The sequence below is a fragment of the Agelaius tricolor genome, unplaced genomic scaffold, assembly GCF_023055355.1.
Source record: "Agelaius tricolor isolate 1412-34295 unplaced genomic scaffold, bAgeTri1.0.p SCAF_9, whole genome shotgun sequence".
Classification (NCBI taxonomy): Eukaryota; Metazoa; Chordata; class Aves; order Passeriformes; family Icteridae; genus Agelaius; species Agelaius tricolor.
Window position 1 is genome coordinate 4,789,960 of NW_027269269.1, and position 19,111 is coordinate 4,809,070.

Sequence of the window (19,111 nt, forward strand, 5' to 3'; positions counted from 1 at the left end):
GGCTTAAATTGCTTCTGAAACACTGGTGCCAGAGTGTTTTGGACATACCACTGACATCATACACATTTTGCTCTGCAATGTATTGTGGGTTTTTTGTTTGTTTTATTTTTTGTATACCTTAGTAACCTTTTTCTCTTTCCCCTCCTTCTAGGGTGAATAATTGTGTGGGATTTTCTAACTACAAATTCTTCCTCCTGTTTTTAATGTATTCCTTACTGTACTGTTTGTTTGTTGCTGCTACAGTCTTGCAGTACTTCATAAAGTTTTGGACAGTAAGTTCTAAGGCTTTTTTTGGTTGTTGTTCATTTGTTTAATACCGCATGTGTTATTGAAGGCTGCATCAGCATGTTGTCACTCACCATTTACTCTGTTCTGCGGTTCACTGTCATTAATGACATCAATCAAAGTGACTGAAGCAGGAGAACCTTATGAATTTTGATGAAGTAAATATATTACACTGCCTGGGATGAGTAAGTGGGGGGAAGGACTTTTGATGAGGACACTGTGCAATTTCTCTGCTCCATCAAAATTGAGTGGCACAGCTCAGGTTTTTATGAGACTATGAGATACAGATAAAGATAAGCTAAAGAAGGAACAGACCCTATCAAACAATTACTATATGTATAATTATATATGTGTGTGTGTATAATAAATACCGACAAATGTGAAATATAAATAACAATTTTGTATCTTCCCAGACTTATCTATGGATAATCTGCTGCCAGATAAGGCAGATTAATTTGTTGGGAACTGTCTGAGCTCTGTTTTGGAGTCCCTACATAGGCATGTTTGAACTTCATATTAGTGGCTTTTATGATCTGGTATGAGTAGAATGCTAAGATATGTACAGTATGAATGCTATACATGTTCTTTGCAACTGTTATGGGTTGTCAAATGGTTAATACACATACATCCATCTTAGTATGTTTAATAACATTTATGTGAAGGCAACCATCCTTGTATGTCAGTGTTATATTGCACCTATCAGTTTTGTTCCAGTCACATCCAGGCTGAACACAGTGCCTTCTGTAGTTGTTCTCTTTCATCTAGAAAAACTTGTAGTGTGCCTTCCTATCTCTAGGCTGAAGTGTTAGTGGCAGAATTCCCTCAATCCATTTCCATTAATGAGCATGCAAAAAGTTACCGCAAGTGGAAGGGTCTCAATCACATCTTTGGGTAAATAATACCATATATTTCTTAAATGCTGGCTGCTGTCAGAGTAACTGGGAAAAGTAGTAATTATCTGCAGTGGTAGATATTGGTATTTGCTTTATTGGAGCAAAAGGTTGCTGCCATGTCAGGGTAAGAGAAGCTTGATCGTGTATTCAAAATAGCTGTACTGAGACAGTTGGCATTAGTTAAGATAAACTGTGCAAAGAAGTTTGTGTTATCTAAACTTGTGGGTCTGATCTGCCAAAGTATTGTATTCCTTTAACCTGTGAGTTCTGTATAGCAGCCTGTCACGGGAGAGCAAGGAGCCATGTGGGAATTGAGCTGTCAGTACTGTGAGATGAAAGCCATAATGTGTTTATCAGTCATAGCTGGGTCTTAAAAGATATTTCAAATTAAATGGTCTGATTCTGCTGTTCAGTCTTGCTTGGCTGTAAAATAGTTAAATTTTCAATCTGTGAATGTGCCATTTCCAAACATCTGCCTGGCTGCTTTCCAGTGCTTTGTATACAATTTCTAAGGAAACTGTAGATGCGCTCTTACATATTTACCAGTCAGTTCTAAAGCAAAAAAAAAGAAAAAATAATTTGCTTTGCTACATTACTTTATAGACAAAAAAGGCCACAGGACAACTGCCCACATTGAACAAACATTTAATACCAACAATTGCAGCAGGACTCTTCCAAAGCTCATCAGACACAATGTTGAAGTGGACTCTCAAGCAAAGGAAGTAAACTTAAGAGGGATTATTTTTTTATTATTGATTCAGTTGTTAAAAATGCTTCCTGCAAGAATGGACTACTTCTGAAATGTAACAATAGACAATGTAATTGTGTACTTGCTTTCAATTCCGGATACTTTCAAGACTGAATCTGGCAATGCCCTGATCTTATCAGCAGAATAGGTCTCTGACTCACTTTACTCATATTAAGTCACCCCCTTCACTAAGCTAAGACACTTCTGAGTTTATAACTGACTTAATAAAGTACATTTCCAGAAAGAGGTGGCAGCTCCATAATCATGTAAGCTTGCAAATTTTTGTATGTCTCTTGTATATAAGCTTTTAAGCAAGTGCTCTCTTGGAAGGTTCTCTGTACATCTGTATGCAAACCAAAGCAGAATGCTGCTGACATGTGCTGTCTGTAGATTGCTTCAGTATATTGCTAATCCTCAGCTTTGTCTGCTACAGCATCAGACAGATTGCTGTTTGGACATTTTCTGTCAAGGCTGTCTAGATGCACAGAACCACTGAATATTTTGAATTGGAAGGGACCCTCAAGGATCATCGAATCCAACTCTTCAGTAAACGGCCCATATGGGGATTAAAAACCCACAAGCTTGGTGTTATTAGCACCATGGTCTAAAACTGAGCAAATCAAGGTTGTTTTTTCCTCCCAGAGCTTGACTACAGGAAATGTTACAGTATACCTTCAGAAGGTAGTGCTTATTTTTTGCTTCCTCACAGATGTTTTTCAGAGACTGTGCAACAAACTGCTGGATACATCCAGTGTTGGAAAGAAGTATGGACTGCTTCTTGAGGAATGTAGCCTGGGGGAAGAACTTGTTATGAGGTTGTGGAGAGGTGTATGTGCTAAGTAGACAAATGTAGCAATCCATTGTTTTGCACTGTTGATAATACTTGCATAGAGACATGATGCTCCTACGCAGATACTTGGAAACATTGTGAGACATGCACACCTACCAAATTCTTCTTTTGAAGAAAACCTTTGTATTTCTCCCTTACACATGGAAGACTTTTACACAGCACATTTCATACTCTATGCAGAAGTGCTGAAGAAAGGTCTTGATTTTTGTGCATACAATACTGGAACAGCTACACTGGCTGGAAATGTTTACCACAGGCTTGCACACTGATGCTGATGTTAAAATCTGTTTTGTAGATAAGGGAATGTTACTGATTTCTTTATTTATACTCATAACTGCTTTTTCTATATTCATGACATTTTTATTTCTACATCAGAGATTGTTTAAGATAAAATGCCAGTTTAACCAAATGTCTTTGACACGAACACCAGCACTGGCTGGATGCCCAGTGCTTGATGCCTTGTTTACACAGTGCCTGGTGATGCTTCCCAGCTTATATTTGTGTCTACTCCTATTCTTGCTGCACTGCCACCTCCTTGAAACCATTATGTTTTCAGTGTCTTTCACTGTCCTCCAGATTAATTTTCAGTCCTGAGTATAGCTAAATAAAGGATGTAATACATGCCCTGGGTGGATAACATGTGCTTCTTCAAAACTTTGGTTGTATTAATAATAAGGGGGTAAAAAAAAGGAGTGGTTCCACATCATTAGTTAGAACTCATTCCTCCTGCCTGTACTAAGGATGTAGATCAGATCTGAGTTTTTTTCAAAGATTAGGCTGGACCTGTCTACTGAAAAATGAAGAACAAATCAAGCTCAGACAGCACTTTTGTTTGAGGGATTTTATGACCTGATACCAATCAAATGAGTTTGTAGGGGACTCTTGAATAGTGACTGGCTTCAGCCTATTGTGTGCTAAGTAGTCCAGACTGTGTTGTGCAAATTGCTTCCTTTTGTAAACTCTGCAGCTCTCTCACCTGCAAGTCTCTGCTTCGGTGCTGCTGCTGAGGATAACGATCTTAAATAACCAGTGTCTGAAGTTTCACTCTCTTTTCACATGCGGGGGCACGTGGACTGCTGCTAGTACACCACTGTGAATAAGCTTGTTATACACACTCAAAGTCTGCATGCTTCTCTCCAGTAAAGAATTGGCCTTCTTTGAAAGATGCTTCAGTTCTGCAACTGTCATTCAGGAAGTTACAACCAGTGGCTGAGGCTGGGTAGTCAGAAGAGGTAAATGCTCCTTGGGGATCAGGCAGATTATTCATGCATAATTCGAAAAATCCTCCAGGTTTTAGAGCTGCTGGTTTAGGAAGATGCAAGTGAAATAAACTTAGATTTTCTGACCCACAGAACACACAAAGACTAAGCTGCTGCTGCTCTTTTAGCATCAGAATAAGCTCCTGAGAATTCCTTGTAGAGAATTATTTTGTTTAAATGTGTAATTTCAAAAAAGCCATAGGAATTCAAGTTACAAAAATCAGTTGGGCAGCTGGGGAACACTGCCTTGTGCTCTGAGGTAGAAAGAGTTACTTTGCTTCAACGTGAAGCTTAGGAATAAGCAGCAAGTGGAGTATTTTGCAAGGCTGGAATTCAGTGGATCGCAAAACACAACATATCCCTACTGCAGGTGGAAGAGGGACTGTTGCACAAATTGTCAGTAAATAAGTAACAAAATGGCCAGTAAAAAGGAAGCTGAACTTAAATGGCAGTTTAGAGAGCTGCACTCTTCTGTCATTTGCTTACTATAGAATTATCTGATGGCAGCCAGCACTTTTGAAAATGCTGTGTATATCTGCCTGACTGTAATGTAGATGCTTGGGCTCTCCCTAAGCTTTTTGCACATATTAATGGAATTTAAAAGCCATACATCTTGCCTACAACAGATTAGTTAAGTGTTGGCATCTTAGCCAAGATACCACTCTTAAGGTATAAAGTTTGGAATTTAAAAGCTAATTTGAACCCAGCTTTTCTGTTTCTTCCTTTGTTTTCTCAAGCACTGGTTCAATTTCAGGTGTTATACTAAAGATACATCCTACAAACTTCTCTGTATTGAAGAAAATTAAGAAGAAGAAAAACTGTACTGATTTGTTATCTGATCTCTTTTAAATGAAGAAAATCGTGCAAAGAATGGCAATTTATTTTTTATGGTTTTGGCTGAAACTACGTCTAATGGTAATGGATATGTTCTGAAGTCAGAAAGATTTTTAATTAATAAACCATTACTTGATACCTCAGGAGTATTCTGAGCTTTTCAGACCTTTGTGAATGGTTTCATCATACAGAATATTCACATAACTCTTATTTGTGATGAAAACAACTAGCAAAGAAGGAAGTTGGTCTAGTCATGCTGACCAAGCTGAGCAACCACTTGAAAGTGATCCAGTCACAATCTGAATTCCAGTACATCTATGCTTCAGTAGAAGATTTCATGCCTTGGAAGTTAGTAGTGGGCTCTTGCATACTTCTTCATTTTCTTGGAGAACAGGGGCTAAAGCTGCTGATGTGCTTTGGGAATTGGCACATCCAAGAGCACATTTACACACCAACCATTTTGTTCTTAACAAAGCCTATGCTGTTTTCAAACACCCTGTCTTAACATAATACTAGTGTTTAATAAATTGTCTTTCTTTGCGCAAAGCTTTGCCGCAGGAAAGCTGCAGAGAATTGTCCAAAGGTAAAATACAATATTGCTGTCAATGTTTAAATGTGGTTCCTACTACAATTTTTCTAGTCCAGGCAGGTATTCACATCATCACAGAAGGAAGGAGACTAGTAATCTGTTGTCTATAAATATATAAGCTATGTACAGGGAAATGGATATACCTATGTGCACTTGATCTTAATTGAAATGTGTTTTAGCTTAAAAAAGAAAGTCAGCTGTAGATAAATGGGTGTACTGAATGCACTAATGGAAAAAAGTAATGGCAGTAATGCTAAGTAAGTAGCTGAGTAAAAATAGCCTCTCTGCTTTCATAATGTTGTTAAAGGTCAACTGCTTGAAAGTGCTGTGATTTTGAGGATATAGAGCTGGAATAGTATTATTACAAATCCCATTGGCCTTTTGAAAGTCTGAAAATAGTTTGGGGTGGAATTGACAATCTGATATGGGTGGGAATTGCTTTCTTTATGGTGGTTATACTGAAATTGTTGTTTTCCACATAGATTTCTGGTGATTCACTTCTACCTGGTCAGACGTGGCAAATTTGTTTTGCTAGGTACATGCTTGTTGTTGCTTAAACATTAGAGGTGATCAAAAATTGAACATCTATCCCATGTCTTGTTTAGGACTTGTTCATGACAGCCATTTACCTTTTATGTTCATTATACCAGCTGAGAATTAGGTACAGTATTACTACCTTGTGGCAGGAATTGCACTTTTTTCCCCTTCAGAGGAAGTGGCTTTGGACATATTTTCCCCATGTCTCTTTGTCTGTGGCTGGACAGTTAAGATTTTCTGGTATAGAAAATGTTTTGCCTTGCCCCCTACTATGCATTTGAAAAGCACGGATGAACAAGTGCACTCACAGTACTAAACTGGGGGAAGGGGTACCCATGAGATTTCAATGCTGTCCTTTTCCAGTTTAACATGACGTGAAAGGAAAAGCTGCTGCTTTTCTTTCTTGGTGAAAACTGAGGTGAAAGACCTATAGCAGTCTGGGTGTGGCAGGAAATGTTCAGCAACAATAGTGCCTTAGTTTCTGGAAGTGTTAACATATTAATCTCTTTCTCTCTTTCTCCCCAGAATGAATTGCCAGATACCCATGCAAAGTTCCACGTACTATTCCTTTTCTTTGTGGCAGCCATGTTCTTCATCAGTATACTGTCACTCTTCAGCTACCACTGCTGGCTAGTTGGCAAAAACAGATCAACTATAGGTCAGTCCATTGGGATATGAAACTTTTCCTGTTCCAGAAAAATGACAATTCAATGAGAATGTGAGGCCTACATAATATGTCATCACGTATATCAATATTGATTTTTTCAATATTGTGCAATAAAAAGCATATTTGGTGGAAGTAATTAAACGTGAAACAAAAGGGAAGGTGAAGCCTATGGGGGGTCCTCTGCTGGAGCCAAGCATTCAGATTCATGATGACTGTTCATTTCTTTTGTTTGTATTTTTGAGACCTCTGTGGCACCATGCATTTTTGTTGTGATTTTAACTGTGATGTAACCCAATTGCTACTCATCACTGTTGCTCTAATACTTAGAGTAGCTGGGTATCCCCTACCAAGTCAGAGGCTCTACTCTACATGAACATGTACTACATTTTGAACTAGATGCAAACAAGTATTCTTAAATCCTGTCAAAAAAACCTAACATTATTATTAGGAAGTGGCTTGTAAGAGTGTGATAAAAATGAGAACACTGATGCACATTTCCTAGATAATAAGAGATTCCCATATTTTTATGCCTAAACATTTTAAATGGCATTGATCAGCATAAACAAGCTATGTGCATTTAATTAAAGTATTTGAAGTTCTTGCTAGGAAACACTTGAGAGTGGTTTTTGCAGTGTGTGGGGGGACAGAGACTGATGAGTATTTCTACAACTGAGTAAGTCAAAATCTTATATTTTTCATTGGAATTTAAATTTCTAACCTCAAAAATAAGTGGGTTGATTAAAAGTAAAATAATTTTTGGCTAGAATTTTTTTGCTAGTTTTTTTTTGATTGGTTGATAGGAGAGTTATTTGAATTATTTTTATTTGACATATCTATAGGTAAGGAATATTCAGTTTCTTTTTAGCTTTGAAGAAAACTTCAACATATTCCTTACCCAAAAGTCAGTGGTCATAATTGGCCACACAGTTCTTTATCTGCTTTCTGGATCATGATCTTAAAAAACAAAATATTGGTATGGAGGGGGAACAATGATTCCTCTCAGTTCTTGGCCAAGGGCGTAACTGGACTGAGTACAAAAATGGTGGTGGTTTGCTATAGTTCATGGTGTGTCTGTTTCTAATATAATAGATTTCATCTTCCTCTGATAGCACGGGATGCTCTTAATTCAGCTTCCTAATTTGGCAGATGTGGAAAAACCTCTTAGGTCCAGCGGTACTTATGGTAAATTACTCTTAAAAGAGAAAGTTGTCTGCTCAAAGAAGCTGAAGAGAGAGCAAGTCACCAAGGAATAAGGGATGTATGTGGATATCTTTGGCATGCTGATGGTACTTAGCTTTATCTCAGACTTTGTTAAATGTAAAGACAGAGAGTTGACAAGGTGACTGTCCTCCTTACCTGATTTTCTCATTTTTCACTAACTCTGTGGGGTTTTTTTTCCTCTGATTACTTGAGATTTTTTAAATTTTCCTCCCCTCATAACATATACATCAAGATCACCTCACCTTGCCCAAAACTGGCTCCTTAGCAGTGAAGTTTTGGTTTCTTCACACTCCCTGACTCCTTAGTGGCTTAAAGAATTGCATGTTTTTATTTTACAGAAACATTCCGTGCACCCACATTTCGAAATGGTCCTGATAAAAATGGCTTTTCTCTTGGATGCAGCAAAAATCTAAGGGAGGTTTTTGGAGATGAAAAGAAGTATTGGTTGCTTCCTATCTTTACCAGGTATTCAGTCTGAACAGTAATGAATTAGGGAATTAATTGATTCCATGACTTCCACCTTGCTTCCTTTTCTACTAAAAAATCAAGCACAGCTGAAAAGCCAACTTGTACATCCAGTAAAATAAATATTGGTGCAGGGAAAATGTGCATGAGAAAACGATCAAACTCCACACAGAGTTTTCATTCTAAGATGGAGCTTGTTGACAAGAGCCTTTTAAATGCAGAAGTTTGAAAAGCTTTGAGAAGCATATTGCAAAAATTGTACACCTTTTGGTGATAGTCTCAGTGATTATAGAGCAGAAATCAGCAACTCAGAGGAGCTCAAACAGCTGCATCCTAACAACATCAGCTTAAAAACACCTTCTCTTGGCCCTGGAAAAGCTTGACAGCTTTCCTTTTTCTGTAGATGACACTTGAGGAATCAAAAGCCATCTAAGAAATTGCATGTAAATAAGAAACAGGAGGGGGAAAATCTGATATAATTAAAAATGCTGGAATTAAAATGTCAGCTGAGCCAGCATTAGGGAGTTGCAGACAAGCCTTATGAAGCAAGGCTGATGTGCTGCACACTCCAACCACTACCAGATTTCAGCAGAATAGAGTAGGAACTGTGTTTCAACACTGCTCTTGGGGGTCTGTGTATCAGGTAAAAATGTTGCTGAACCTGTTTGTGAAGCTGAGGTCTTGGTATCAAACTGCAGAGGTTATACCAGCAGCTTAAGTTGACTCAGCTGTCTGCTCAACTACCATGTGATTACAGACGGAAGCTCCATGGTAGATTGCTCGATCTGTTTTGCTACCACATTTTGTCCTGATAAACTTTAAAGGAAGGCTTAGCTAATTTCAGAATTATGAGTGAAGGGGAAAGCATGGCCACCAGAATGTTATTTATTATACAGCTTCTGAGGTTGTAAATACCAGAGTCTTGCCATGTGTGCATGCTGGTTTAGGGGAAGATTAGGGCTACAGTCTACTGAAATACATCTGTGTTTCTGAAATCCACAGACTTGTGCTTGTGCACAGCAATCCATACTCAGTGATAGAGTGGGAATCAATTGAGCTCGAAGATTTAATTAACTGATCATTTGATTTAGTGGTAGAACTACCTTGCTAAAGTCTGGAGTTCAGCACTGTGCTCAGCTAATTGATTTGACCCTGTAGCCTTTGCCTCTTCTGTGGGTCCTTGTTCAGTTCACTTAAGTGAGCTACCAACAGTGATTTGAGTCTTTGTTTCTCATTTAGTTTGGGAGATGGATGTACTTTCCCAACTCGTTTGGTGATTATGGATCAAGAACAACTTGCAGTCTCAAGCCAAAATGAACCTGCCAAAAGGTAGCTATAGCACCTAAATACTGATTTTGTACTGTTTCATACTTATCTAGAGAAAAAATTATTTCAAAGTTAGTTTTTGAATTCTTTATGCTTCTTGTCTCTTCAGAGTAAGTTTGTAAGTCTTCAGTGAAGGACAGAATAGATTAAGACTGAAAACTTGACTATGTCTTGGTTTGTTGTAACGTAAGGCTCTAAGGAAGAAGTAATACCGAAAGTAAGGGAGCTTACTGGCTCTTAGCAACAATCAAAAAAGTCCTTGGGAAGACTGAATAATTGTCCATGGAAAAAAAATGTTTATTTGCTTGGTTTGGGTTTTTTTTCTGAAAGACAAGGTATTATTTGTATTTCATCTCCTCAAGCATGCTTAAGCAAGTAATGCTGAGACATTTTGCAAGAGAAGTAGATCTCTCATGCTGGGGTTTTTAGCTCATTACTTTTTATCCCTCTCAAATTTGCATGTTTTGTATCTTCAATGTATTTTCAAAGCGACAAGAGTCTGTGTGCAGTTTCTGTTTACATTTGCCACCTTAGAAGTCTTCTGCATAGTTTAATGAATTTGTAAGCTGAAGGTTGTTGCCAACAGCAGTAACCTGAGTTACCAGACATTAGAGGATTCAAAGGCAATACAGAGAAGAAGTTACTTCCAGTGCAACATAACCTGTGGAATTTACACAAGAACAGGACCCTTGTGCAAACAGAAAAGTATCCTTTTACATTCAGAAGATTGTTCAGAAGGCGGCCCTGGCATTTGCATGGGATAAGATAGCATTTGGCTGCTCTTCCAGATGGAACTGCATAGGTTTTTTTTTTAGCTGTGTGGCAGTGTTATTGTCAGGGTGCCATTTCTTGTGTCTCAATCCGTGGGTTTTTTCCATTAGAAGTGAGTGGCCTGTGTCAGGTAGGGGTTTATTTTAGACTAATGACTGGAACAAGCCTGTAGAGGAATTAGGGCTGGGGGCAGGCAGCCATTTCCAGTTGGCACTTTTTTGTTATTAACTTTGCTTTTAAATAACTTCACTATTCTAGAAATGTCTGAAGCTGCTACAGAATTCCTGTTGACTTTGCTTACTTTTCAGCTCTGTAACCACTCGACCACTCAGTGAATCACAAAATCGGTTGCTATCCGGTGATTGTCAGTGGGTGGAAACTGGCCCTGAAGAGGAAAATGTGAAATCAGGTAGTGGTTTTGTTCGTGGTTCAGTTTTCCTTTTTTTTTTTTTTTTTTTAATTTTTGGCACCTAGAAAGTCCTTAGGAATTGGCTGGAGTGATATAGAAGAAAACGTGTTCCATGGAATCAAGTCAGGATGTTTAGAATTAAGGCTAACTTGCATCCCATGTTCTGCTCCAAAATTAATTGTTGTGTTACGGTAGTGGATGGTATATGGATAAGTAATTCCACTTTTGCACTTCAGTTCTGAGATTTGGGATCTTTTATGTTTGGTAAGGGGGAGGAAAATATTTTTGTAAAAGTAGGCACAACATGGTCAATGTGCTTTCTGGTTTGAAATCTTTGCTATTTGTTATGCAGATCTGCAAAAACACATAATTGAGATTTTCTCACATTCTAGGTGCAAAAAAGCATATTATAGTTTCATTGGAAAGTTGATCTCAGCTAATTACTAACCAACCATCTCAATGAGAAACAGGTAAGACTAACATAATTGATTGCTATTTCTGTACATGTATGAATAAAATTGACATCTTAAAGTCAAAAATCAACTAGTCACGGAATGCAGAAGAGTCCTCTGATGTTGGATGGGTAATAACAAAGTCTAAACAAAATTCAGAGTGGCTGTTGAGAAGACAAGAATGGGAGTAATGCTGTAGTGCAGGAAACATGGGTTGGCTAGGCCTGGGATGAGTCAGACTAATCCTGTAATTTAGATTAAAGTGGGTAGTGCTGGATTTGTTACCTCACCAGGGAAAAGAATCTGATGCTAAATGCAGTTCTGAGATGAAACGCTATCTTGAGGAAGAGCTCCTTAAATGTCTTTTTCTTAGTCATATATTGGTGGGCCATGTTCTGCTCTTTAGGAAGCTGCATGTTCCTGAGGAAGGAAGATCAGTAAGTGAATACAGGTCTCTGCATACAGGCTGCTCTATCACATTTGGAATTGACAGTGGTCTTCTGGAATGTTTCTTGCATTAAAGTGCCCTGTGTGCACTTTGCATATAGGAAATACAGCACTTTCTGGTGCATATATGAAAGTTCTTTTGGTGTATTTCCAATGACTAAATTAGACTTCATTTATGTTGACTTTCTACTGTGGTGAGCTTATAAGTTACCATTAAGTTTTCCTTTCTGGAAGACAAACAAATCTTATTTGGTCAACTAACAGCTGTAGAAACTATAGCTGAGTCATTACCACCTCTTTTTTTGTCTTTTTTTTTTTTGTTGTTGTTGTTGTGGTTTTTGTGGTGGGGGTGATGTTTCTGCAAGTAATTCACATTTTTATCAGAAATAAAACACTACACTTGAATTTGGTAAGCTCAGTAATTTTAGGATTACTTTTGTTTCCTTTCCTTTTATTTTTTAAGGAGACTTCTGACCTAAAATTATAGTTTTGGGAGGGAGTTGGTTTGTTTTCAAGGAAAAAAAATCTTTCTAAAAGGCCTTTGTGGGTGATGGTGTGATGCTTGGCCTCATGTTGGTCAGAGTGCTCAGTGTAAACTCATACAAAACCAAGATTAGACTAGTTAGTTACAACTTCTGAAAAACCTACTCAACCATGAGAACTCACCAATGGTAAGTTTCCCCTTTCCAACTTTTCTTAATGTTACATAAATGTGCTAAAGAATATCCCAAGCAAGAGGTTCCTTTCAGCCTCCAGCTATATAAAACCTAATCTGATCTAAATAGGTCACGAAGGCTTTTCTGTTCTTCATGGAGCAGAATAGAAGTTTCTGAGAGCAGCTCATCCCAGCAGCCTTTGATAGGGTATTACAGAAAGGTCCTAATCTTTCTTTCCACTGACCTAGAGAGGGAGCATAGATGACTGTTTTAAGCTAGACAATTAATTGGTAATAGTTTGAGATTAATTTCTTTTCTATCCTCCCTCTCTTCCTAAAATGAGGCCAGATTTAATAAAGGAAGAATTTGTACTTTGTGTTATATTTGCCCAAACTACACTAGTTTTAAAAATTGTATAAATAAAAGTGCATACTTGCACTCAATCCAAAAGCATTTGGGTATGTGTTACCTTAAATTAACTCAGTAACACAATGTTTGAACCATTCTGAGTTCAGTGGGATTTGATCACAGTTTAGGCCAAGATGGTTCATTCCAGTCCTGCATTTCTAAGCAACTATACAGTAGCTGTGAGATCCAGAATCTGTTCAATGCACTTCCATAAAACCCTGTAACAAGCCAATAGTTGTATTTTGGAATTTTGGGCCCATAACACCCAGGAGAAGCAAAGTCATGGCTGATTCTGGTGTACAGAGCTTGATTTGCAGAAGAAGGCCAGTCCCCCAGCTTCACCTAGGCAAATACCATTTGTGTCCTCATCTATCAATTTAATTCAAAAATAGAATTGCCAGTCAGGGATCCAGAATACTTTAGATGCAGATCAGTGGTGATGGATTGATGTTCTTAGCACTGATAAACTTCCAAAACATAAGAAGTATGAAATAAAAACCCACACCCTCCCAGAAGGCTATTTATGAGCTACAGTTGTCTTAACTACTTACCTTAATCAGAAGTCTGTAAATCATATTACCCAGGTGCATTTGTGTAATGCACTATGATTTGTTTGTTCAAAGCTAATTGGATAATTCTATTAATTACCTTTTTTTTTGTTTCACTAGGTTTCTGCAACCCATTTTGAGCTTGAATATTACTTAATTTTGTTTGGAAGAAATTGAGCAGGAAAAAATGGAACATGAACATTTTAGGAAGAGACAAGAAATTCAAGTTTCTGCACAGTACAATGGATTCTTGTAAGCACTATCGCAGAGCAGGGAAGTTAAGACAGATGCCTTAAGATTCTTAATGTGCATTTATGCAACACTGAATTATATACTGCTACCAAAGGGCCAGATCCAGAAGTGCCCTGCTTGGATGCACAAGGTCCAGAGTGGGAACTATGCATTTCTTTTATGCTGCAGTGGTGGGGGTAGATTGCAGAGACTCTTACCTCCTCACGGGCAAACTTCATACCTTAGGCACTGCAGAAGTCACTTCCATAGCAGGTCTCCAGAGTACAGAAGGAAAGAAAAAAGGAAAAGGAAGAAAAAAAAAAGTCAGCCTAGAGCATGGTCAGCAAGTCTGAAGTGAGAGTATACATAGTTCAGATGCCAGGTGATGGGGAAGGGACTGGATGATGTCTTCTCCTCTCTTCCTATTAACCAGTCTACCCCATGATCACAGCTCTCCAAGTCTTTTGGGACCGAGGTTTCCTTCTACTAGCTGTGCTTTGGAGCTAGGCAATGCCAACAACATAAAAGCCTTTAACTTGGGTGTTGCTTTTTTGCTATAGGATTGAGCTTCCTCATCATTTTAACTTGATTTATTTAACTATACCAAGGACAGAGCTCAAAGAAGAAAACTTGGGTTTTAGTTGAAAAAAAGATGGATTATTACTTTCCAACAATTGTCAGTCAGCATACAAGGAAAAGACAGTCCAAAAAGGAATTAACAGTTCTTACATTTTCTGTTACTGTTTGCTGTGTTCTGTGTAAGGCAGCCACAAAATGGTAAAGTACTCCTGAGAAAAATCATATTGCAGTTGTGTGTTTCTAGAAACAGAACAAGCAGAGTACTGCTTTTTCCATGGGACTCTTGATGGTTTATAAATACTGTTTTATACTTTTGTTTTATCTTTTTATAAAGGCACAAGGTTTTATTGGTTCTAAAGTACAAATATCAGGTACTTAAGAGAAGATTAGTGTTACATCATCGATCTGTGTTAGCACACTGAAAAATTGCATCCTTTAGCCTCCCACTTTCAAGTCCTGTTTAAGTGATGCTGAAATTGCTAAAGACTGATGGCTTTGTGCAGCAATGTACCTGCTTACAAAAGGCAAAGTGTGTTTCCTGTGTGAGGAATCAAGTCCATCCCATTCTTAGCTCAAGACCTACAGCAAACAACATGGGGTTTTTTTTTCCTCACTTCTCTACAGAGAAGACTAACTCATCTTTGGGTGGTATTGCAATTTTGCACCTGGAAAAAGTGGCAAATACTATTTTTCTGTCTGTAAGATTTCTGATGTTCAGCTGCTGCTGATTACAAATAGACATGAGCCCTTTTCATACAGACTGAAGGTAGTAGTCAAATTGATGATCTAGTCCAAAAGAACCTGTTTGGTTTGTCTCCCAGACTGATTGCTACTTGAGTTAAATTTGTTTATGATGGAAATACTAAGGTATCAAGTATACTGTAAGGTTTAAATAAGTATTTTTTGTCTTTGGATATAATAAATTTTTCTTAAATATTAATCTTCTGGAACAAGAACTCTTTGAGAACTTATGATTTCACTGTTGGATATTCTTGAGACAGAAACAATGGTCCAAACTTGCATGTTTTATAAAAGTTGCAGGATGTTTCTTCAAACTTTGTACAAGAAATTTTGCATTTGCTAATTCCAAAACTTACAAAAGCATTTGCTACACATTGATCTGAAAGGTTTAGCTTTTTCTTCTCAAGTGTTAAGTGAGAAGTGGCCATCTTAACATAAGCTCTCAGCAGTCTCACACCAGCAAAATTTCTTGGGGAAGATAAGAGAGAAGGAAGACTGCGTGTTTAAATGGCTTGTTCTGAGTACCATAATTTGCAGCCCCAATCACTGGTGGAACTGTCATGGAGGGCCTGGGATTCATCTGGCTTTTACTGCATCCATGTATTATAGCTGAAATAATACATCCATGCACAGACATCATCTAGCAGAAGTATAAGCAAAATGTATGTCAGAATCCTAAGTATCACTGAACTCAGCAATATGGTCTTTGCTCCCCCCACCTGCTCCCCAAAGTGCTTCATATGCCCCCCCCCACCCCCGTGAATGTATGTATCCTGTAGGCCAACATCAGAACTTGTTTGATTTCTTTAGTCAGGATAGTGAATCTACAGGAAAAACTGCAAGTAAACAGACTGTGCTATCTCCATATGCATTTTCTAGCAAGTGCTGCTCTTCTAAAACCACTTCTTTGTATATCTGATGGACATTTTTGTGGTTTTTCATTAAGAACTCACAATTCTAACATATTTATGCAGATCACAGGAATATTTTGTCCTAGATTTTTCTTCATATTTGAGGTAAGAAAAGGAGAGCAGTGGGTTTAGGATAATCCTGAGGCCAGAGTTACTGTTGGTGTAAAAGCAGGTATTACTGAAAGTCACTTTTACAAATACAAAATGTAGTAAAATGATTGAAAGATGATTCTCCCACATTCACCACCCCCAACTCCTTTTGGTTTTTTCGCCTGGGGGACTGGGGACTAAGAGAAACCCCAGACTGATTTAAAGGAATTAAGTTCTCTAAGGGAATTGTACTGCTGAATTCTAAGGGCATGCCAGCCAGTGGGATGGAGGGGTTAGGTTCTCCTGGCAGGCCTGGGCTTTGGGGGAGGTATCATGGCTAAGGCAGCCAGGATGACATCCTCTGCCTTTGGATTCTGTCCTGAGTGCTCCCTGGGCTGTGCTGTGCCAGAAGTCCATGAGGGAGCAGGATGGTTCTTGGGCTGTTGGGCTGCAAGCAGCCATCCGTGTGTCCCTGCTAGCAGAGGCAGGGGCTGCAGGAAGGGGGTACTTTTGGCCCATGGTCAGGAGATCAGAAGGGGGATGGATCCTGAGAAAACAACTGTTTAGGGTATTGGGCTGTATTGTAAATGCTGGTTTTGTGCTTTAGCCTACTCTGTATCAGGGAGTCTTGAAAATACCTAAGTTGTCATTAAAAATAGCAGCCCTTAAGCTTTTAGATCCATTAAAGTAATGACTACTACAAGCAATATGTAGTAGTTATTGTAGGATAGTTGACATTGGCTGTGATTAGAAACTGCTTTCTTGTTTCTTTCTGCTTTTCTCTTTAAAAAAAAAATCTACATACACTCAAAAATTTTTTTAAATGGCTTTAAATGCGCAGTGTGAAAACAGAAGCCTGATGTAGGGGAGGATTTCATTTTTCTGAAATGTCTTGAAAAAACCTGTCCCTGTGAATATGAGGCAGGAAAATCCACAAATAGAAATTACTTAAAACTACACAATACTGTTCTTTTTTTTTTTTCTTACTGTTATTTACTCACAGAGTGTGCAACACACACATCATTGCTGTGCCTACCAAAGGCGTATTATGGGAGGAGGGCAGGAAGAGGAGTATTAATTGACTTGATATTAATTGACTTCCTACAGTATTGAGACTGTATTGATATAAGTCAGATGTGATTAAAAACCTCCATTTTAAATAATCTGAGGGTTACTTTAGAGGAAGTTTGGGTACTTCTATTTTTAGTGATTTAAGTAGAAATCATGGTAATATTTTTGTTAAAGCTGCCTCTTGAGTGTGGAATTTGCAAGTACCAAGCTACTTTTGGTATGCTGTTCTTACAAACTGGTCCTGTTCTCCAGAGTGCTGAATACTCACAGTTTTCAGGTACTGTTTCTTTCCTTTGGTCTTGTGTTCTTCTTTATTAATTATAAATCATCTTTTGGGTTGGGACGAATTTCAATACCACTGAGTATGCACACAAAGACTTCATGATCTAACTGGAGTATCGTCCAGTTGTAGCTAAGCAGAGCCCCAAGAGGAGGAAAACTGCAGCGTTTGCAGCAGTATTAATGTCTGGCAGATTTACCAAGATGTGCTGGCTCTGACACAGATTGACCAAATCTGCCTGGATCTGGAGCACTGACTGACCAGATTTTTATTTAAAAGTTAAATAACAACAAAACCACGACAGCTTTGAGTTTCATAGTGTATGTTCTCCAAGGACACCCTCTAAAATTGTGTCTGACTGGAGGATTTGGGTGTGCATTTAGAGAGGTTCCAAAGAGCAGTTACTTTTAGTTCACAAACATGTCTTTTCACAGTACCTAAAAAACAGCAATGTGCACTTCAGAGGCTCTTCTTTCTATCCCTAAGTGGCACCAAAGAGAGCAGCTGCACATGAAGGGATTTAGTACTGAACACATTTGTTACACTCATTTCTATCAATTTATTTTGTATATAGAGCTTTTTATACACATTTTTCTTAATTATGTAACTGTTGTGAAACGTCATGAAACTACAAGTAGTTTAATGCGGATTAAAACCGGTGTTTGGCCATTTGTTTTCTGAAGCCATTACTTGAATTTGTTTTCATGAGGTAGTGAAGTCTGATAATGTTTACAGGACATTTCTTTGGTTTTGGGAGTTTTCCCCATCTTTCTTCCTACCCCCTGTCCTGAGAAACAGAGAGCTCATGCTCAGCAGTCAAGCAGATGTGTCAGAGATGAAGAATTTGTATTACTTTGTCACCAAAGCATTGGGAGTGACATGCTGATTCCCTTCCGTTTACACTGCTTAGCTGACAACTTAAAGACGCTTAGCATGGTCCTCTGTGATTCCTCCTGTCCCTTATCCTGTTATCAGCTTTATTGTGGGAAACTTAAATCTTCCTGAATGATGATTTACAATCATGAAGCTATCCCAGAGAGAGGCAGCATTCCACCTGTTAAATCTGTTCCATTTTTAACTTAGATGAATGAAACATCCCTCTTATCTCTGCATTCTTTTTGTATCTGCCAGCAAGGTCATCAACATTTGCACTAATCACAATGTCCCAGATATTCTACTTCCACAAAGTTATTTTTAATTGTGCTGCCTAAACTTGGAATGAGCTGTATTTAAGTTTGGGACGACGTGTAAAAGATACCTGTAACAATGATGCACTTATTGTATTTTTTTGTATGTTACAGATAGGACTCATCCTATGCACAGAGAAAACGTTGCCATTTATAGTTTAATACTTGAAGTAACTTTTTGAAACGGGCTTTTATAAATGAATAAATACAAAATCACATTGCTTTGCCTGGAAGTTCCTTCATGTTTTAATTGTATTTGCAATTTCCCCATATGTATACTTTTCCATAAAGTTCTCTTAAGCCATTTATAAGCAATGGAAGTGCATTCAAGATTTTGTACATCAGTGTTCAGACCTGTTCATACTTCACTGAAGTATAATTCATGTTTAATAAAAAAGTACCATTTTAAGCCTCTTTTCCAAAGTGATATGAATGGACTTGGCACTTGAATTCATCAGTGAATGCAACATCAACTTAATAAAAGTATGTGAAAGAATCTGAAAAGTGCTCAGCTGTAGCATCTGTGTTATTAGATCACCAAGAAAAACTGCCTACCTGGGAAAAACTTCACCATTGCTCTGGTTTTTACACTCCAGCTGCAACACACCTAAGATTGCACTCACTCTTGACACATCTTCCAGGTCACTGGGTCTTGT

The 19,111-nt window shown here is 38.1% G+C and overlaps 1 protein-coding gene across 7 annotated transcripts in view; it reads left to right on the forward strand.

The window, feature by feature from the left end:
• Positions 1-18,962, forward strand: part of ZDHHC20 (zinc finger DHHC-type palmitoyltransferase 20) — a 55,852-nt gene extending 36,890 nt beyond the window's left edge. For 3 of the 7 annotated variants that reach the window (XM_071434079.1, XM_071434073.1, XM_071434080.1), the window contains exons 7-12: positions 152-272; positions 5,417-5,452; positions 6,521-6,653; positions 8,222-8,348; positions 9,588-9,677; positions 10,754-11,240. In XM_071434079.1, coding sequence (XP_071290180.1) covers positions 152-272; positions 5,417-5,452; positions 6,521-6,653; positions 8,222-8,348; positions 9,588-9,677; positions 10,754-10,919 — 673 coding nt within the window. In that variant the 3' untranslated portion in view covers positions 10,920-11,240. The other 4 variants (XM_071434075.1, XM_071434077.1, XM_071434078.1 and 1 more) reach the window with 4 other exon arrangements.
• The last annotated feature ends 149 nt before the right edge of the window (positions 18,963-19,111 follow it).